The 22141-nt window shown below is 45.3% G+C and overlaps 2 protein-coding genes across 20 annotated transcripts in view; one reads left to right on the plus strand and one right to left on the minus strand.

Annotated features, from left to right (window-relative positions):
- The window catches only part of RPS6KB1 (ribosomal protein S6 kinase B1), a 123042-nt gene extending 108029 nt beyond the window's left edge, over positions 1–15013 (minus strand). For 8 of the 13 annotated variants that reach the window (XR_008515607.2, XR_008515606.2, XR_008515608.2 and 5 more), the window contains exon 1: positions 14733–14952. Coding sequence is in view for 8 of the 13 variants with exons in the window: in XM_054537013.2 (XP_054392988.2) it covers positions 14733–14873 (141 nt within the window). In the remaining 5 variants the exon portion in view is untranslated. Of the gene's footprint in view, positions 1–14133; positions 14230–14732 lie in introns of those variants that run through there. The other 5 variants (XM_054537011.2, XM_054537017.2, XM_054537019.2 and 2 more) reach the window with 3 other exon arrangements.
- Positions 15014–15123: 110 nt separating this feature from the next.
- TUBD1 (tubulin delta 1) overlaps positions 15124–22141 on the plus strand; it is a 33538-nt gene continuing 26520 nt past the window's right edge. For 4 of the 7 annotated variants that reach the window (XM_054537023.2, XM_054537026.2, XM_054537025.2 and 1 more), the window contains exons 1-3: positions 15124–15269; positions 16995–17205; positions 21797–21944. In XM_054537023.2, coding sequence (XP_054392998.1) covers positions 15246–15269; positions 16995–17205; positions 21797–21944 — 383 coding nt within the window. In that variant the 5' untranslated portion in view covers positions 15124–15245. Of the gene's footprint in view, positions 15361–16994; positions 17206–21796; positions 21945–22141 lie in introns of all 7 variants that reach the window. The other 3 variants (XM_054537024.2, XM_063718810.1, XM_063718811.1) reach the window with 2 other exon arrangements.

The raw sequence follows: 22141 nt of genomic DNA on the forward strand, positions 1-22141 counted from the left end.
CATAGAATAAATGAGTGCAAAATTTAAATAACCTTCTATATACTAGCAATGAACAACCCTAAAATGAAATGAAGATAACAATTCCATTCATAATACCATCACTAAGAAGTAGCTTAGAAAAAAATTTATGGCAGGTACAGTGGCATAAATAACTTTGGGAGTCCAAGGCAGGAGGATTACTTGGAGTTCAAGACCAGCCTGGCCAACACAGTAAGATCCTGCCTCCACAAAAAAATTTTTAAAAATTAGCTGGGTGTGGTGGCACACGCCTGTAGTCCCAGCTACTTACGAGGCTGAGGTAGCAGGATTACTTGAGTCCAGGAGGTCATGGCTACAATGTGGTAGTGATTGTGCCACCGTATTTCAGCCTGGGCAACAGAGCGAGACCCGGTCTCAAAAAAAAAAAAAAAAAAAAATTAACCAAAGTGTAAGACTTACACACTGAAAACAATAAAACATTGCTGAATAAAATTAAAGACGACCTAAATAAATGGAAAGGCATTCCATGTTTATGGATCAGAAGATTTAACATTGTTAAGATGGCAATACTAACCAAATTCGTCACGGATTCAACTGAATCTTATCAAAACCCCAGGTTCCTTTCTTGCAGAAATTGACAAGCTGATCCTAAAATTCATATAGAAATGCAAGGGACCACCAGGCACGGTGGCTCACGCCTGTAATCCCAGCACTTTGGGAGGCCGAGGCAGGCGGATCATGAGGTCAGGAGATCGAGACCATCCTGGCTAACACGGTGAAACACCGTCTCTACTAAAAATATAAAAAATTAGCCAGGTGTGGTGGCGGGTGCCTGTCGTCCCAGCTACTTGGGAGGCTGAGGCAGGAGAATGGCGTGAACCCATGAGGCGGAGCTTGCAGTGAGCCGAGATCGCGCCACCTCAGTCCAGCCTGGGGGACAGAGAGAGACTGTCTCAAAAAAAAAAAAAAAAAAAAAAAAAGAAATGCAAGGGACCGGGCAAGGTGGCTCACGTCTATAATCCCAGCACTTTGGAGGCCAAGGTACGTGGATCACCTGAGGTCAGGAGTTTGAAACCAGCCTGGCCAACATGGCAAAACACCATCTCTACTAAAAATACAAAAATTAGCCAGGCGTGGTGGAGGGCGCCTGTAATCTCAGCTACTCGGGAGGTTGAGGCAGGAGAATTGCTTGAACCCATAAGGCAGACGCTGCAGTGAGCAAGATCACACCATTGCACTCCAGCCCAGGTGACAGAGCGAGACTCCATCTCAAAACAAAAAAAGAAAAGAAAGAAAGAAATGCAAGGGACCCAGGCCGGGTGTGGTGGCTCACACCTGTAATCTTAGCACTTTAGGATGCCAAGACAGGTGGATCACTCGAGGTCAGGAGTTCAAGACCAGTCTGGCCAATACGGTGAAACCCCATCTCTACTAAAAATACAAAAATTAACTGGAGTGATGATCCATGCTTGTAATCCCAGCTACTCAGGGCTGAGGCAGAAGAATGGCTTGAACCCAGGAGGCAGAGGTTGCAGTGAGCCCGGATCGTGCCACTGCACACTCCAGCCTGGGCAACAAAGCTAGACTCTGTCGAAAGGGAAGGGGAAGGGGAAAGGGAAGGGAGGCAAGGGACCCAAAATAACTGATATGATCTTGAAAAAGAACAAAGGTGGAGGACTGACACTTCCCAATTTCAAAACATGTTACAAAGCTACAGCCATCAAGGCAGTGTGGTACTGTTATAAAGAAAGACATATAGATCAACAGAATAGAATTGAGAGCCCAGAAATAAACTCTTGCATTTATATTGTCAACTAATTTTTGATAAAACTGCCAAAAATATTCATTAGGCAAGAGGAAATCTTTCAATAAATGTGTTGGAACAACTGGATATCCACATACAATTCAAATAATGATGCTAGGACAACTGGATATCTATATGCTACTTCACACTATACACAAAAATTAACTCAAAATGGAGCAAAGACCTAAATACAGGAGCTAAAACTATAAAACTCGAGCTGAGTGTGGTGTTGTATGCCTGTAGTTCCAGCTATCGAGGAGGCTGAGGCAGGATGATCACCTAAGCCTGGGAGTTCCACTCTAGCCTGGGCAACAGAGCAAGACTCCATCTCAAAAAAAAAAAAAAAAAAAAAAAAGGTCCTCCCAAGGGCCAGGCACAGTGGCTCACACCTGTAATCCCAACACTTTGGGAGGCTGAGGCGGGTGGATCACCTGAGGTCAGGAGTTCAAAATCAGCCAGGCCAACGTGGTGAAACCCCGTCTCTACTAAAAATACAAAAAATTAGCCGGGCATTGTGGCGGGAGCCTGTAATCCCAGCTACTCAGGAGGCTGAGGCAGGAGAATTGCTTGAATCCAGGAGGTGGAGGTTGCAGTGAGCTGAGATTGTGCCACTGCACTCCAGCCTGGGCAACAATAGCAAAACTCCATCTCAAAAAAAAAAAAAAAAAAAAAAATCCTCCCAAAACTTAACAAGAAAATAAAATTCTTAAAAGAAGCATAGGAGGGAGTAAATCTTCATGATCCTGGGGAAAGCAATAGTTTCTTATATACAGTACCAAAAGCACAAACAATTTAAAAAATCAATAAATTAATTTACTGAAAATGTAAAACCTTTGCATATCAAAAAACACCAACACCATCAAGAAAGCTCAAAGAGACTGAGCACAGCGGCTCATGCTTGTAATCCTAACACTTTGGGAGGCTGAGGCGGGCATATCACTTGAGCTCAGGAGCTTGAGACCAGCCTGGGCAACATGGTGAAACCTGGTCTCTACAAAATTAGCCAGGCATAGTGACGCACATCTGTAGTCCCAGCTACTCAGGAGGATGAGGTGGGAGGATTGCTTGAGTCCAAGAGGTCAAGGCTGCAGTGAGCCAAAATTGCGCTACTCCTGCCTGAGTGACAGACTGAGACCCTGTCTCAAAAAAGAAAATAAAAACCACAGAATAAGACTATGCAAGGAATGCAGCCAGGCGCAGTGGCTCAGGCCTGTAATCCCAGCACTTTGTGAGGCCGAGACAGACAGATCACAAGGTCAGGAGTTCGAGACCAGCCTGACCAACATAGTGAAACCCCATCTCTACTAAAAATACAAAAATGAGCTGGACATGGTGGTGAGCACCTGTAGTCCCAGCTACTCGGGAGGCTGAGGCAGGAGAATTGACTGAAACTGGGAGGCAGAGGTTGCAGTGGGCTGAGATCGCGCCACTGCACTCCAGCCTGGGCAACAGAACGAGACTCCATCTCAAAAAAAAAAAAAAAAACAGAATGCCAGGTGCAGTGGCTCACGCCTATAATCCCAGAACTTTGGGAGGCCGAGGCAGGCGGATAATTTGAGGACAAGAATTCGACACCAGCCTGGCCAACATGGCAAAACCCAATCTCTACTAAAACTACAAAAATTAGCTGGGCGTGGTGATGGGCACCTGTAATCCCAGCTACTAGGGAGGCTGTGGCAGGAGAATTGCTTGAACCCAGGAGGCAGAGGTTGCAGTGAGCAGAGATGGCACCACTGCACTCCAGCCTGGGCAATAGAGCGGACTCCGTCTCAAAAAACAAAAATGATATATAAAGAATTACTCCGGGCTGTGCGCAGTGGCTCACGCCTGTAATCCCAACACTTTGGGAGGCCAAGGAGGGCGGATCATGAGGTCAGGAGTTCGAGACCAGCCTGACCAACGTGGTGAAACCCTGTCTCTACTAAAAATACAAAAATTAGCCGGACGTGTTGGTGCGCACCTGTAATCCCAGCTACTCAGGAGGCTGAGGCAGGAGAATCACTTGAACCTGGGAGGTGAAGGTTGCAGTGAGCCAAGATCATGCCACTGCACTCCAGCCTGGGCAACAGAACAAGACTCCATCTCAAAATAAATAAATAAATAAATAATTACTCCAACTCAACAATAAAAAGACAAATAGGCCAGGCATAGTGGCTCATGCCTGTAATCCCAGCACTTTGGGAGGCCAAGGTGGAAGACTGCTTGAGGCCAGGAGTTTGAGACCAGAACTCTAAAGTGAGATCTCATCTCTAAAATAAATAAATAAAATATATAAAGAAAAAGATGACACACCCAATTTTTGAAAAATGAGCTAGGATCTGAATAGGTATTTCTCCAAAGAAAATATACAAATGAACAATAAGCAAATGGAAAGATGTTCAACGTCATTAGTTGTTAGGGAAATGCAAATCAAAACCACACTGAGAAGCTACTTCACACCCACTAGGATAGCAATAGATAATAAAGAGGAAAAGTAAGTTGGGGAAGGATGAGAGAAACTGGAACCCTCATACAGTGCTAGTGAGAATGTAAAATGGTGCAACCGTGTTGGAAAAGTTTGTCTCTTAAAAAATTAAACATAGACTTACTACTGTATGACCCAGCAAATCTACTCCAATGTATCTACTCAAAAGAAATGAAAAGTATATGCTCCACAAAGATCTGGGCACAAATGTTCACAAAAACTTTTTTTTTTTTTTTGAGACAGGTGTCACTGTATCACCCAGGCTGGAGTGCAGTGGTGCGATCACGGCTCACTGCAGCCTCAACCTCCTGGACTCAGGTGATCCTCCCACTTCAGCCTCCCGAACAGCTGGGACTACAAGTGCATAGCACCATGCTCGGCTCTTTTTTTTTTTTTTTTTTTTTTTTTGAGATGGAGTCTCGCTCTGTCGCCCAGGCTGGAGTGTAGTGGTGCAATCTCAGGTCACTGCAACCTCCGCCTCCCAGGTTCAAGCAATTCTTTGCCTCAGCCTCCTGAGTAGCTGGGATTACAGGCACCCGCCACCATACCCAGCTAATTTTTGTATTTTTAGTAGAGATGGGATTTCAGCATCTTGGCCAGGCTGGTCTTAAACTCTTGACTTCATGATCCACCCAGCTCGGCCTCCCAAAGTGCTGGGATTACAGGCCACCGTGCCCAGCCTCAGTTCATTTTTTGTAGAGAATAGGTTTCATCATGTTGCCCAGGCCGGTCTGGAACTCCTGGACTCCAGCGATCCACCTGCCTCAGCCTCCCACAATGCTGGGATTATAGGCATGAGCCCCCACACCCAGCCTTCTAAAAGGTTTATTCAGGCCAGGCGAGGTGGCTCATGCCTATAATCCTAACATTTTGGGAGGCAGAGGCAGAAGAATTGCTTGAGGCCAGGAGTTTAAAACCAACCGGGACAAAATCACAAGACCCCCATCTCTGCAACAAATCAAAAAATTAGCTGGGAATAGTGGCACGTGCCTGTGGTCCCAGCTACATGAGAGACTGAGGCAGGAGAATTACTTCAGCCCAGGAGGGTGAAGCTGCAGCAAGCTGTTTCACGCCACTGCACTACAGCATGGGCAACGGAGGAAGACCCTATCTCCAAAAAAAAAGAAACAAAAAATGCTTTATTCACAATTCAAGTGAACATATGAATGAATAACTCAAATGAACATCAACTGGTGAATGGATAAACAAAATGCATTGTAGCCATACAATGGAATAACTATTTGGCCCTAAAAAGAAATGAAGTACTGATACATGTTACAACATAGATGATCTTCAAAAACATTATGTTAAGTGAAAGAAGCAGCTGGGCGCTGTGGCTCACGCCTGTAATCCCAGCACTTTGAGAGGCCAAGGCAGACAGATCACTTGAGGTCAGGAGTTTGAGACCAGCCTGGCTAACATGGCAAAACCCCATCTCTACTAAAAATACAAAAATTAGCCAGGTGTGGTGGCGCACACCTGTGGTCCCAGCTACTCAAAAGGGTGAGGCAGGAGAATTGAACCCAGGAGGCAGAGGTTGCAGTGAGCAGAGATCACACCACTGCACTCCAGCCTAGGTGATAGAGTGAGACTCCGTCTCAAAAAAAAAAAAAAAAAAAGTGAAAGCCACCAAATATAAAACGTCATACACTATAATGATTCCATTTATATGGAATGTCCAGAAAAAGCTTTTTTTTTTTTCTCAGAGACAGGGTCTCATTCTGTTGCCCAGGTTGAAGTGCAGTGGCAGGATCACGGCAAACTCAACCTTGGAGACTCAAGCGATCCTCCAACCTCAGCCTTCCAAGTAGCTGAGACTACAGCTGCACACCGCCAAGACGGATAATTTTTTTATATTTTTCATAGAGACAGGGGTTTCACTATGTTCCAGGCTGGTCTCAAGTGATCCTCCTGCCTCGGCCTCCCAAAGTGTTGGGATCACAGGTATGAGCCACCACACTGGGCCTAGAAAAGCCAAATCTATAGAGATGAGAAATAGGTTAGTTGCCTGGGGCTGAGGGTGAGAATCAGAAGTAACTAAATTGGCCAAACTTTGTTCCTTTTTTTTTTTTTTTTTTTTTTTTTTTTCAGAGACAGAGTGCTGTTATGTTGCCCAGGCTGATTTCAAACTCCTAGGCTCATGCGCTCCACCTGCCTTGGCCTCCCAAAGTACTGGGATTACAGGTGTAAGCCACCATGCCCGGCCCCAAAATTTCTTCATAGGGTGATAAAAATTTCCTTTTTTTTTTTTTTTTTTTTTAAGATGGAGTCTCGGCCAGGCACAGTGGCTCACGCCTGTAATCCCAGCACTTTAGGAGGCTGAAGCGGGCGGATCACAAGGTCAGGAGATCGAGACCATCCTGGCTAACACGGTGAAACCCCGTCTCTACTAAAAATACAAAACATTAGCCGGGCGTGGTGGCGGGCACCTGTAGTCCCAGCTACTCAGGAGGCGGAGGCAGGAGAATGGCGTGAACCTGGGAGGTGGAGCTTGCAGTGAGCCGAGATCGCGCCACTGTACTCCAACCTGGGCAACAGAGCAAGATTCCGTCTCAAAAAAAAAAAAAGATGAGGTCTCACTTTGTCGCCCAGGCTGGAGTGCAGTGGCGCAATCTCAGCTCATGGGAACCTCCGCCTCCCGAGTTCAAGCGATTCTCCTGCCTCAGTCTCTCAAGTAGCTGGGATTACAGGCATGCACCACCATGCCTGGGTATTTTTGTATTATTAGTAGAGACGGGATTTCACCATGTTGGCCAGGCTGGTCTCGAACTCCCAACTTTAAGTGATCCATCTGCCTTGGCCTCCCAAAGTACTGAGATTACAGGCCTGAGCCACCGCGCCCGGCCGAGTGGTAAAAATTTCTAAAACCTAATTTTGGTGACGGTTGCACAACTCTGTAAATATACTCAAAGTCACTGAATTGTATAAACAAAAAACAACAAAAAACTTGGCAGCAGAATTTCAGTTATTGACATTACAATATATAGCTTTAAAATGAATCTAATCTGATTATGAACTCTCAGTTTACACGAAAGGATACTAATTAATTGAAAATAGACTCCAGGCCAGGCGCGTGGCTCACGCCTGTAATCCCAGCACCTTGGGGCCAAGGCGGGCGGATCACCTGAGATAGGGAGTTCGAGACCAGCCTGGCCAACATGGAGAAACCCTGCCTCTACTAAAAATACAAAAATTAGCCGGGCCAGGTGGCGAGCACCTGTAATCCCAGCTACCCAGGAGGCTGAGGCAGGAGAATCGCTTGAACCCAGGAGGTGGAGGTTGCAGTGAGCCAAGATCGCGCCATTGCACTCCAGGCTGGGTGACAAGAGTGAGACTCCATCTCAAAAAAAAAAGAAAAAGAAAATAGACTCTAAAACATTACAAGTCTTTAAGCAATCATGCCAAAACTTTAGAGTAATTAAGATATTAAAGTGAATATATCTTTCTTCAAAACTACCAGTACACAGCCAACATACACAACAAAAACACATAGGGGTGTGTGTGTGTGTTTTTAGCAACTGGGGGGGGTGTGTGTGTGTGTGTTTTTAGCAACTAGGGGTGTGTGTGTGTGTGTGTGTTTAGCAACTAGGTTTCTGTCACCCAGGCTGGTGTGTGTGTGTGTGTGTGTGTGTGTGTGTGTTTAGCAACTAGGTTGTGTGTGTGTGTGTGTGTGTGTTTAGCAACTAGGTTTCTGTCACCCAGGCTGGAGTGCTCAAACTCCTGGACTCAAGTGATCAACTCTTCTCAGCCTCTGGAGTCGCAAGAGCCAGGCGTGTGCTGTGTGCTACTATGCCCACTATTTATTTTTTTAATTTTTTGTACAGATGGGGTCTTGTTTTGTTGGCCAGGTTAGTCTTGAACTCTTGGCCTCAAATGATCCTTCCACCTTAGCTTCCCAAAGTTCCGGGATTACAGGCACGAGCCATCATACCCAGCCAAAAACTGATAGTATTCTTATAGAATAAATGTTCAAATGCCCCCAAAACACAAAATTTTAGTCATAACTCACTCATGGTGTGACCAAATCACGATAACATGTAATACCAGGAATGTACATTTCATGATTACACACAGGCAAAGAGATGGGGCAGTATCAAGGGGAAAAAAACCAATTCTCACCATTTTAACTGAACACAGTTTCTTTTACGTGTGGGATATGGGGGTGGTCATGGTTAAAGGTTTTTTTGTCTTTATTGCTTTATACAATCACCTAGGATGGCTTCACTTTTATGACAAAAGACTAACTTCTTTCAGATGTGATAAAACTGGTATTACATAATTGTTTTTCTTTAATGTTAGTTTTACTTAATTCTAAATTAAAGACTACAAAGTAGTTAAGACTGGACCATGATTTTGAAGCCACCTCACAAGATATGCCCTGTAGCTATGTTTCATTTCCTGAGCTGGCCAGACCTGTAATGCTGGCACCTGCATATTGTGCTAACTTCTACCGTTACTGTCTAGGACAGAAGCATTTGAGGCACAAATCTTTTCTGCTACTCAGCGTTACCTCTGGAAGGCTCAAACAAGAAGTGTCAGCTAACATTATATAATACATACTGACAACTCTCTTTCACAGGAAACTCTTTACTCCTTTTTTTTTTTTTTGAGATGAAGTCTTGCTCTTGTCCCCTAGGCTGGAGTGCAATGGCGCGATCTTGGCTCACTGCAACCTCTGCCTCCCGGGTTCAAGCGATTCTCCTGCCTCAGCCTCCCGAGTAGCTGGGATTACAGGCACCTGACACCAGGCCCGGCTAATTTTTGTATTTTTAATAGAGACGGGGTTTTCACCATGTTGGCCAGGCTGGTCTCGAACCCCTGACCTCAGGTGATCTGCCCACCTTGGCCTCCCAAAGTGCTGGGATTATAGGCATGAGCCACCCCGCCAGGCCAGGAAACTCTTTACTCCTAATTTTTTTCTGCTGCCTTAAGCTTTATGGCCTATCCAATGTCTTTGCTGTGTTCATTAGGATTGACAAGATTCAGTAACTTAGAGGAAATGGAAGAAAGGGTAGAACTTTGCCTAAACTCTTGGGCTATTTAAAAATAGTTGCTGCTGGCCGGGCACGGTGGCTCATGCCTGTAATCCCAGCACTTTGGGAGGCCGAGGCGGGTGTATCGCCTGAGGTCAAGAGTTTGAGACCAGCCTGGCCAACATGGTGAAACCCCGTTTCTACCAAAAAAATACAAAAAATTAGCTGGGTGTGGTGGTGGGCACCTGTAATCCCAGCTACTCAGGAGGCTGAGGCAGGAGAATAGCTTGAACCCAGAAGGCAGAGGTTGCAGTGAGCCGAGATCGCACCACTGCACTCCAGCCTGGGCCACAAGAGCAAAACTCCGTCTCAAAAAAATAAAAAATAAAAAATAAAAAAAAGTTGCTGCTTTATAGTAAGTATATATTACAAAGCAAGATAAGTATTGATATTTTTTCTATAATTTTTCATAATCATGAATATTTGAGTATATACTATCTATATAGCACTTTGGTTTTCAAAAATTTTAAACCTTTTACTCAATAAAAATCTGATGTCCCAATCTGAAACTTGTACAGTAAGCCTGCGTGATTATTTCAAATTTTGAATTAAGAGTACAAAGTGAGAATTTTTAAAATTGCATTACAGTTTTCTACTACTCTTAATGCTATAGAGAGCAGAGAAGATTCCAATATTTTTGCAATCTAAATTCTCTGAAGGAAAACTTTTCCTTAGTTTCAATTCACTGCCCCAAATGATATCATCAACAGTGAAACAAATAAACAAAAAAGACACCCTCTCCCGCAAAACTCCCCTCTTACCAATAGGCTTTGATTATATTCCTCTGAGATATTTAAACAGAATCTTTTTATTTTTTTTTTTGAGACAGAATCTCACTCTGTCGCCCAGCCTGGAGTGCAGTGGTGTGATCTCGGCTCACTGCAACCTCCATCTCCTGGGTTTAAGAGATTCTCCTGCCTCAGCCTCCTGAGTAGCTGGGACTAGAGGTGTGCACCACCATGCCTGGCTAATTTTTGTATTTTTAGTAGAGACTGGGTTTCACCATATTGGCCAGGCTGGTCTCCAGCTCCTGACCTCGTGATGCACCTGCCTCGGCCTCCCAAAGTGCTGGGATTACAGGCGTGAGCCACTGTGCCCGGCCTTAAACAGGATCTTTTTTAAGTTAGGTGGCAGATATTCAACTTTGTCCATAAATGTATCAGTTTAGTCTCATCTTTTAATCTCTAATTAAATAAACTATGGAAATACCTACATTTACTAACGCATAGTCACTCTGTAATGTACCTTGAAAGGCACATCTCTCTAACGGGATCAATTAGTTTTAAAAAAAATACACACTATGATACTACAGTTGTAAAAACACAGCACCTCTAGTTTAACTGCAATTATTAAGTCTCTAGGCATATGAGGGTAAACCTGAATGATTGGTTTCTTAGCAATGACAAGACAAGCTGAATTTCTGTGAACTAGCTAATTGTTTAATACGCCAGGATATTTTGAGAGTACCGTACTTTATGTACTTATTTCATGTAACCCACATGTTATAGAAAACATCAGACATTAAGGAATTTACTCCAGGTCACAGAGTGAGTATGGCCAAAGGAATCTGAATTCACTTTTGACATACCACAAAGAGGAACATTATAAACACGACCAGTAAATGCAGTGAAGAACCTGTGCAATGAAGCTTGCTGAATTAAGTCAGAAGACACTACCACTATGTGATCTTTGGCTATCATCTGGCCTATGCCTCAGTTTCCTTGCTATAAAATGAGGAAGACTGCTCTGATATGCACCAATGTTTAAAAACTTTGTGTAATAAATTAATTAGTCTATAAATTCACAAATAGAAACTATCAGAAGATTTTCTAAGAATCTAAACTTCTCTCATTTTCCAAAAATTTTTTTTTTTTTTTTTTTTATTTCAGGGTAATGTGGATGTCACCGAATCTCCTTGGATTGCCAACCCAATCCTACTCCAAATCTTCCATTATCCATCTTGAGGCACCTCTTAGAAAAAACAACACACTAAAAAGAAATATTTTCAACTCCAAAAAGTGTTGCTAAGACATATTTTACAGAAGTCTCTTCCTCAAAACCCTCTTTAATTGCCTTTGCTCTTTCCCCAGACTTTCTCTCCCCAAGGTTGGGGCCATATTTCTTTCTCTTTCCTATTTCCACCAATTTTTCTGACCTCCTCCTCACACCCTCTCAAAATCCTACTTGCTTGTACCCAGCAGGACAAAAGCCCTGGAACACCTACTGTTCTTGAAACACAAGAAAGTGAAAAGAAAATTCCCAGTTTATACAGGAATTTTAATAGAGTACTGTACTTTCAAAAAAGAATAAACCTGGCTGGGTGCGGTGGCTCACACCTGTATTTTGAGAGGCCAAGGCAGGCAGATCACCCAAGGTTGGAAGTTCCGGACCAGCCTGACCAATATGGAGAAACCCCGTCTCTACCAAAAATACAAAAATTAGCCGGGCCTGGTGGCGGGCGCCTGTAATCCCAGCTACTCGGGAGGCTGAGGCAGGAGAATCACTTGAACCTGGGAAGTGGAGGCTGCAGTGAGCCGAGATTGCGCCATTGCACTCCAGCCTGGACGAATAGAGCAAGACTCTGTCTCAGAAAAGAAAAAAAAAAAAAAAAAGAATAAACCCAGTCTGGAAATTCTATCAGTTCAACTAATGAAGACATAAAGCACCTTCCTGTCCAGTTTTCTCCCCTGCCCTGCTCCAAAGCCACTGTCATAGAGAACCAATATAACCGATAAAGAGTATGGTATATGGTATATATAATGAAAGTAATCTCATATTTGTTTCCAATTGTATCTAGTGTACCATTATGTTTGATTAAGAGGCTAATTGGAATTCTGTATGAAAACATCATTGAAAAAGCACACACCGACCGGATGCAGTGGCTCACGCCTGTAATCCCAGCACTTTGGGAGGCCAAGGCTGGCAGATCGCTGGAGCTCAGGAGTAAGGGCCCACCCTGGGCAACATGGTGAAACCCCATCTCTACTAAAATACAAACAATTAGCCAGGATGGTGGTGCGCGCCTGTAGTCCCAGCTACTCGGAAGGCTGAGGCACAAGAATCGCTTGAGCCCAGGAGGCGGAGGCTGCAGTGAGCCGAGATCGGGCCACTGCACTCCAGCTTGGGCTACAGAGTGAGACTCCGTCTCAAAAAAAATTAAAATAAAATAAAATAAAAAGCCTGGTGGGATGGCTCACACCTGTAATCCCAGCACTTTGGGAGACTGAGGCAGGTGATCACCTGCGGTCAGAAGTTCAAGACCAGCCTGGGGCACATGGTGAAACCCTGTCTCTACTAAAATACAAAAAATTTGCCGGGTGATGTGGTGCGCCCCTGTAATCCCAGCTACTCGGGAGGCTGAGGTAGGAGAATCGCTTGAACCCGGGAGGCAGAGGCTGCAGTGAGCCAAGATCGCACCACTGCACTCCAGCCTGGGTGATAGAGGGAGACACTGTCTCAAAAAAAAAAAAAAAAAAAAATGCCGGGCGCAGTGGCTCACACCTGTAATCCTAGCACTTTGGGAGGCCGAGACGGGCGGATTACGAGGTCAAGAGATAGAGACCATTCTGGCTAACACAGTAAACTCCATCTCTACTAAAAATACAAAAAATTAGCCAGGTGTGGTGGCACGCGCCTGTAGTCCCAGCTACTCAGGAGGCTGAGGCAGGAGAATCGCTTGAACCTGGGAGGTGGAGGTTGCAGTGAGCCGAGATCACACCACTGCACTCCAGCCTGCGTGACAGAGCGAGACTCTGTCTCAAAAACAAACAAAAAAAAAAAAAACAGAAAGAAAGAAAAGAAAAGAAAAGAAAAAGCACACACCTCAATACCCACTTTCTAAACCGCGTGATTTTGATTTAGTCTCATTTGATTATGAAAACAACAGTATTGGCCGGGTACGGTGGTTTATGCCTATAATCCCAGCATTTTGGGAGGCCGAGGCTGGTGGATCATTTGAGGTCAGGAGTCCGAGAACAGCCTGGCCAATATGGTGAAACCCTGTCTCTACTAAAAATACAAAAGTTAGCCAGGTGTGGTGGTGCATGCCTGTAATCCTAGCTACTCAGGAGGCTGAGATTGCAGTGAGCTGAGATCGCACCACTGCACTCCAGCCTGGGCAATAGAGTGAGACCCAGTCTCAAAACAAAACAAAAGAAACAAACCAAAAGTACCGTATTATTTTAGGCCACTTAGTTTCTTAAAGTGTTCAAAATTCTTTATATACACCATCTCAATCTTTTGTCAACAGTAGGGCAGGTGCCAGAGGAGAAAAACTGAGGGTGAGGCAAGGGAAAGGAAGCCCCTATGTAATTAGAGCAAACATCTGACATCAGTCATTAACCCATGTATTCAACTAGACATTGGAATTTAGATGCTAAACTACCAAGAGGTTATCAACTGATGATCATTTGGTCCAGGATCAGTGGTTTAGTATGACAACATTTTTGAACTTCAGGCGCAATTTGTCATTTTTTGATAAATTTATCTAGGGAAAATAAGTTATTCCATAAAGATTAACAAACCACTAAGCCAGACAAGGTAAAACCAAGCTATGCATTAGGAAATACAATTCTAAATTTAGCACCCTAAATTACAGCAAGGAAAGCCCTCATACCACCATTCACAAGTCTCTGTTCAGGCAACTTATTTCTGGCAAGCTAAATCAAGGCTGTCAACTGTTTTTTTTTTTCCACTGGTTTTTTTTTCCACCCCAAAATTACATTAATTATTCTGAAAAAAATACAGACATCTTCAACTTGGGCAAAGGTTACAAGTGCCGTGTGTCCTTATAAATGCTTATTTTAAAAAGTCACACGGAAGGGGGTTAAAAAAAAAAAAGCAAACAAACAAACCCTGGAAGATTGGAAGATGCAGCAGAGCCCCCTTGCTCCCGAAATAAAACTCCTGGTGGCTGTAACAGCAGCGGCAGTGCTACTCCCGACAGAAGTTTTCAGCTGTCACTTCTAACAGCTGAGCGCTTCCTAGGAGAGAAGCGACAGGCCGAGAAGAGAGGTGGTTGTGGGAGGTCTGAAGATTCAATACTTGAAATTCTAGACTCGAAGGGAAACCCTCCACACTTCACCTGCACTTACGGGACACCCAGCAAGAGCAGCCCCCGTCTCCCCAACACACGCTCACGCCACCCGCGCCCCGCCACACTCAAGTCCAACAGCTCGAGGAATCGACCACGCGCCCGTTCTCTTTCCCTCTGCAGATTGCTCGGGGCTGCAATGACCTGGGGCTAAGGGTGCGACCTGCACCTGCGAGCCCCACAGAGGCCTCACACCTAGGGCCATGACCGCCCCGCCCGCTCCCCTGTCTCGGGCCCCGCGACCCTCAGCTCCTCAGGAGCCCCCCTGGGTCTCCACGCTCTAGGACACACCGCGCTTCCTGAGCCCGCGCCGCCGCCCCGGCCCTGTCACCTCGGGCCCCCGGGGACCCCGGGCCTCACCCCCTCCTCCAGCTCATCCTCAGAGCCCGCGTCCTCTGGCTGGTCCAGGTCTATGTCAAACACTCCTGCCATGTCCTCAGCTTCCTTGTCTCGGAAGTCCGGCGCTGGGTAAAAGCCGTCCCGCCTCCTCCGTCGCCTCATGGACCCGGACCCACCGCAGCCACCACAGCCGCTGCCGCCATCACCGGCTGCTTAGGCTCAGTGCGTCTGCGCCTAGGCCCTAGACTGGCTCCTAAAGTTCAGCGCAGGAGCATGCGTACAGGGTTCCGTGAAGCCAAACTGTGGGCGGTGGACATGCGCAGAACTATCACCAGGGTCCAGGTGCTGGCAGAAACATGCGCAAAACACCAGCCGAAGCCGCGCTTGGCGACTAGAGCATGCGCATTGTCAGCTAGAGCTTTCGGTGGACAGTGAGCATGCGTACCATAGCCGAAGTTCGTAAATTGAAATTGAACATGCGTAATTAATCTTTCTGAATAGGAAAAAATATATACACAACAAAACTCTCCGTTTATGGAACATGCGCATTCGTTCTCAGTAAGTTTTTCGTGTTGAAAGTGAGCATGCGCATGGTGAGTAGGTTGGTCCGAAGTTTGAACCGGACAGTAGCTCTGCTCCGCGTCTGGCGGTGAGTTGGGTTACGTGTGGGGAACTCGTGGGGCCCGTGGGGAACGGGAGACCTTTTGGCTTTGCTGTTTACTAGTTCTGTGGCCTTGGAAAAGTCAATAACTTTTCAGAGCCTCAGTTTCCTTATCTGTAAAATGAGGATAATAATATACCTACTTTACCGGTTTGACATTTTAAGCACAGAGTCTGTCTCACAACCCGCGGCTCATTTCCAGTGCTGCATAGACCTGATGTGAAGTCTTTATCAAAAATTGTCTTTTCCTAGGTAAAAATAATGAGGACCTGCTCTAATGTTTCTTTTGCTTTCTTTCTTTTTTAAATGGAGACAGGGTCTCGCTGTGTCAAGCCCTGGGCTCAGGTGATCCTCCCGCCTCGGCCTCCCAAAGTACTGGGATTACAGGCATGAGCCATTGAGCCCGGTTAATATTTCATCTGGTTTTCTTTCTCCAAGCTGCATCTTTCTTGCTCTCCTACCTGAGCTAAACACAAAATCTTTCTTACAGGTCTTACTAAAGTTACCAGGCTAGACTAGTGGAGAAAGCGTAAGCCATTATTTAGAAGAGAGAAAATTAATGTTAATTGAATGTACAATGTTGAGCACACTTCTGTGTTCCACATGTTCGTGTAGTGTGAAGGGTGGTACTGCTAATTTCTTCAATCAGCATTTGTTTTGTCTTGTTTTTATTTTTTTATTTTAATTTTTTTTTTTGGAGACAGGAGGATGTCACTTTGTCACCCAGGCTGGAGTGCAGTGGCAAGATCTTGGCTCACTGCAGCCTCGACCTCCCAGGCTCAGGTGATCTTCCCACCTCAGCCTCCCGAGTAGCTGGGACTTCAGGCGCACACCACCACGCCAAGCTAATGGTTGTATTTTTTGTACAAACAGGGTTTTGCCACGTTGACCAGGTCTGGAACAGCCAGGCTCATGTGATCCTCCCAACTCAGCCTCCCAAAATGCTGGGATTACAGGTGCGAGCCACGCACCCAGCCTCTTTTTTTCTTTTATCACTCCTCAACTGAGGAGAATGTTTTATTTTAAACGTATGTTTAGGAAAAAAGTGATTACAAATCAGATTTTGGAAACTATTGAGCTGTGTATGAATGGATTCAGGTACAGTAAATCACAAATCCCAAAACCATATAGAGAGTAAGAGAACTTCCCTGAATGACTAGCTTCTTAGACAACACAGCTGTTGTATCTCTGATATTATATATGTATGTGGCATTTTAAAATGACTTTTTGGGCCGGGTGCGGTGGCTCACACCTGTAATCCCAGCACTTTGGGAGGCTGAGGTAGGTGGATCACGAGGTCAAGAGTTTAAGACCAACCTGGCCAACATGGTGAAACCCCATCTCTACTAAGAATACAAAAATTAGCCAGGCATGGTGGCGCGTGCCTGTCATCCCAGCTACTCAGGAGGCTGAGGCAGGAGAATCGCTTGAACCTGGGAGGCAGAGGTTGCAGTGAGCCAAGAGCATGCCACTGCACTCTAGCCTGGGTGACAGAACAAGACTCCGTCTCAGGGGGGAAAAAAAAAAGACTTTTTATTGATATATAATTAACATATATGGCATTTTATTTGTTCTTGTAAGTAATGTAGTGGTTCTCAAAGCCTATTTTTTTTCGATTACAGGTTGTTTTTAGAGGCAATACACCTAGTTTGTGGCTCAGCATGTCAATTGTAACAGTGCAACTTGGTCAGTGTGGCAATCAGATTGGTTTTGAAGTTTTTGATGCTTTGCTTAGTGATTCACACAGTTCCCAGGGACTCTGCTCTAAGAGAGAGAATGAGGCATATCAAGCATCTTGCAAAGAAAGATTCTTCAGTGAGGAGGAGAATGGAGGTAGGTATGGCCCACAATCCTCTCCTTTCTTCTGATATAACCAACCCCTTCAAAGCCAGGCCTTCCACATGGTTTTCAAACCCCATTCCTTCCCATCTCACTAGGGAATTACTTTGTTTTTGCTTTTCGTTTCTATGTTAATAATCTTTGCTTTTCCAGTGACATTTTCCCTTCTACATGCTCAGATCTCACCAATTTAAAACCAACCAAACAAAACTCATCTATTGACTATAGCTTTCTTCTTCTTATCTCTTTGCCTTTCATCTAAGATTCTCAAAAGAGGACCCTGCTGGCCGGGCGTGGTGGCTCACGCCTGTAATCCCAGCACTTTGGGAGGCCGAGGCGAGTGGATTACAAGGTCAGGAATTCAAGACCAGCCTGACCAACATGGTGAAACCCCCATCTCTACTAAAAATACAAAAATTAGCTGGGCGTGGTGGCATGTGCCTGTAATCCCAGCTACTTGGGAGGCTGAGGCAGGAGAATCACTTGAACCCAGGAGGCAGAGGTTGCAGTGAGCTGAGACCGCACCACTGCCCTCCAGCCTGGTGACAGAGTGAGACTCTGTTTCCAAAAAAAATAAAAGGACCCTGCTTAACCACCTATGATACTGCTTCTGCCCCTCATAGCATCATTGAAGCTGCTCTAAGAAAAGTTTCCAGTGACCTCCGAATCACCAGATCCAACTACTGTTTTTCTTTTCTTTTTTTCTTTTTCTTATAGAGACAGGTTCTTGCTACACTATGTTGCCCAAGCTGGAGTGCGGTGGCTATTCACAGGTCTCAGCCTCCTGAGTAGCTGGGACTACAGTGCATGCCACCATGTCTGGCTTTCTTTTCTCTGTCTCTCTTTTTTTTTTTTTTTTTTTGAGAGAGCCTCGCTCTGTCACCCAGGCTGGAGTGCAGTGGTATGATCTTGGCTCACTGTAACCTCCGCCTCCCGTGTTCAAGCAATTCTCCTGCCTCAGCCTCCCAAGTAGCTGGAATTACAGGTGCCCACCACCATGTCTGGCTAATTTTTGTATTTTTAGTAGAGACAGGGTTTTGCCATGTTGGCCAGGCTGGTCTTGAACACCTGATCTCAAGTGATCTGCCTGCTTTGGCCTCCCAAAGTGATGGGATTACAGGCTCTCTTTCTTTTTTTTTTTTTTTTTTTTTGAGACGGAGTCTAGCTCTTTCGCCCAGACTGGAGTGCAGTGGTGCGATCTCGGCTCACTGCAACCTCCGACTACCAGGTTGAGGCAATTCTCCTGCCTCAGCCTCCTGAATAGCTGGGACTATAGGCATGCGCCACCACGCCCAACTAACTTTTTTGTATTTTTAGTAGAGATGGGGTTTTACCATGTTGGTCAGGCCGGTCTCGAACTCCTGACCTCAAATGATCGCCCACCTAGGCTTCCCAAAGTGCTGGGATTACAGGCGTGAGCCACTGTACACAGCCTCTCTTTCTTTTCTTAATTCACTTTACTTCTCTACTGCTTTTGATAACAGTAACATATAAAAACTCTTTCCAGCAGGGCGCAGTGGCTCACGCCTATAATCCCAGCACTTTGGGAGGCTGAGGCAGGCAGATCACTTGAGGTCAGGAGTTAGAGACCAGCCTGGCCAACAGGGTAAAACCCCGTCTCGACTAAAAATACAAAAATTAGCCGGACATGGTGGCACATACCTGTAATCCCAGTTATTCGGGAGGCTAAGGCAGGAGAATCACTTGAACCCGGGAGGGGGGTTGCAGTGAGCTGAGATCTTGCCACTGCACTCCAGCCTAGGAAATAGAGCAAGAAGCCATCTCAAAAAAAAAAAAAAAAGACCAGGCATGGTTGCTCATCCCTGTAATCCCAACACTTTGGGAGGCCGAGGCGGGTGAATCACCTGAGAGGTCAGGAGTTCGAGACCAGCCTGGCCAACGTGGTGAAACCTCATCTGTACTAAAAATACAAAAATTAGCCGAGCGTAGTGGTGCGTGCCTGTAATCCCAGCTACTTGGGAGGCTGAGGCAAGAGAATCGCTTGAACCCGGGAGGCAGAGATTGCACCATTGCATTCCAGCCTAGGCGACAAGAACGAAACTCCATCTCAAAAAAAAAAAAAAAAAAGACAAAAAACAACTCTCTCCTTGAACCTCCTTCTCCTAGTCACCCCACTTTTCTTCTCCAGTTGTTGCATCTCCCCTGTCCTCACTTGCATAATTCTCTCTGGGCAATTTCACTCTCATAGTTTGCTACATTTATTACACCTGTGACTTTCAGACCTCTAGCCCAGCCTCTCTTAAAAGCTCTAGACAGATTAGTGGATATCTCCACCCACATCTCTCATATGAACCTCAAACTCAACATCTCTATACCCAAGGCATCCATTATTGTTCTTGTGCTCTTGCTGCATACATACCATCAAACAAGATCTGCTTATTTGACCTCCTATATACTCCTTGAAACTGTTCTTCCCTTTCCACTTTCACTGACGTTGCTTTAGTCTGGCTTTTGTTCTTTCTTACCTGGACTGTCTCAAGACACTCCTTTTAGGATTCCTTGCCTGGAGTCTACTGTCTATCACATCCATCCTCCGTACTGCTGTGTTTAAAAAGACATCAGCCAGGTGCGGTGGCTCATGCCTGTAATCCCAGCACTTTGGGAGGCTGAGGCAGGCGGATCACAAGGTCAGGAGATCGAGACCATCCTGGCTAACACGGTAAAATCCTGTCTGTACTAAAAATACAAAAAAATTAACCAGGCGTGGTGGCAGGCGCCTGTATTCCCAGCTACTTGGGAGGCTGAGGCAGGAGAATGGCGTGAACCCAGGAGGCGGAGCTGGCAGTGAGCTGAGATCGCACCACTGCACTCCAGCCTGGGGGACAGAGTGAGACTCCATCTCAAAAAAAAAAAAAAGACATCTAACAGCTGGGCACAGTGTCTCACTGTAATTCCAGTGTTTTGGGAGGCCAAGGTGGGAGGATTGCTTGAGGCCAGGAATTCAAGACCAGCCTGGGCAATAGAGCAAGATTCTGTCTCTAGAAAATAAACAATAAAAATTAGTTAGGTGTAATGGCACACACCTGAAGTCCCAGCTACTTAGAAGACCAAAGTGGGAGGATTGCTTGAGCTCAAGAGTTTGAGGCTGCAGTGAATTATGATCTACAGACATCTAACTATTCTTCGCCTGCTTGAAAATTTTTGGTGGTTTAACATGGCCTAAAAGATAAAATTCAAGCTTTTCTAGCATTGCCTATAAAGATTTCCAAGATTGAGCCCTACCTGCTTTTCATCCCCATCCATCACTTCTACCCTCTCCTTCTCCATCCTCTGCTCCAACAATTCTGAGCTGGATGTTGGACCCATGGTATTTTGTACCTCTAAATATGATGTTCCTTTGGTGTGGATTTGTTTGGTCATATCATGTTGCAGTGTGATTAAGTGTTGATGTGTTTATCTTTCCCACAAGTCTTTTTTTTTTTTTTTTTTTTTTTCTGAGACAGAGTTTCACTCTTGCCCAAGCTGGAGCACAGTGGTGTGATCGCAGCTCATTGCAACCTCTGCCTCCTGGGTTCAAGCAATTCTCGTGCCTCAGCCTGCTGAGTAGCTGAGATTACAGGCACACGCCACCAAGTCTTGCTAATTTTGTATTTTTGTTTTTTGTTTGTTTGTTTTGAGACAGTGTTTTGCTTTTATTGCTCAGGCTGGAGTGCAATGGCGCAATCTTGGCTCACTGCAGCCTCCACCTCCCAGGATCAAGTGATTCTCCTGCCTCAGCCTTCCGAGTAGCTGGGATTACAGGAGCCTGCCACCACGCCCAGCTAATTTTTTGTATTTTTAGTAGAGATGGGGTTTCACCATGTTGGCCAGTCTGGTCTTGAACTCCTGACCTCAGGTGATCCACCCGCCTCCGCCTCCCAAAGTGCTGGGATTACAGGTGTGAGCCACCACACCTGGCCAATTTTGTATTTTTAGTAGGGTCGGGATTTCACCATGTTGGCCAGGCTGGTCTCCAACTCCTGGCCTCAAGTGATCCACCTGCCTCAGCCTCCCAAAATGCTGGGATTACAGGCATGAGCCACCACGCCCAGTCTCCCACCTGCCCTTTCTAAGGCTAGTTTAATGTCTTTATCTCCATATTCCCATCATAGTCCATGGCACATCATAAGCATTCAGCATATGTTTGTAGACCTGACCCAGGTACTCTTTTTTTTTTTTTTTTTTTTGAGACAGAATCTCACTCTGTCACCCAGGCTGGAGTGCAGTGGTGCAACCTTGGCTCAGTGCAACCTCTGCCTCCCAGGTTCAAGCAATTCTCCTGCCTCAGCCTCCCGAGTAGCTGGGATTACAGGCACATGCCACCACGCCGGCTAATCTGACCCAGATACTCTTTTAGGCCCACACTGATTCAGCCTGCTTAGCAAATGCTGGGCTTGGTGAACATCTGCATATGCCTGCTGCTGCCCACTGGGATTTCTAAGCAGTATGACAGATCTTTCTATCCCCAACCCCTGGATTTTTTTTTTTTTTTTTTGGATTTGGACACTTAGGCTCTGAGTTACCCAAATAAGACATAATAAATCTTTTTTTCTTTTGATGTTTTTGGGTTTTTTTCCCCCTCTAGTTCCAATTGCCCGGGCTGTTCTTGTTGACATGGAACCCAAAGTTATCAATCAAACGCTGTCAAAGGCTGCCCAGTCTGGCCAGTGGAAATATGGTCAACATGCATGCTTCTGTCAAAAACAAGGTTCTGGAAACAACTGGGCATATGGGTAAGAATAATTTCTTATGATTTTCAGTTTAGTGACAGCTACACAGTCAATTAATAGATAGCGAAGTTAGAACTGTACAGTTGATATACCAAGCACATAATCTTGAAATTGCTGTTTTAGATTTAGAATTTTATTTTACCCAGAAGAAACTTTCATTCCATGCCTATATCTGTGCTTAAGGTACAGGTAATGTTGAA

The sequence above is a fragment of the Pongo abelii genome, chromosome 19, assembly GCF_028885655.2.
Source record: "Pongo abelii isolate AG06213 chromosome 19, NHGRI_mPonAbe1-v2.0_pri, whole genome shotgun sequence".
Lineage (NCBI taxonomy): Eukaryota > Metazoa > Chordata > Mammalia > Primates > Hominidae > Pongo > Pongo abelii.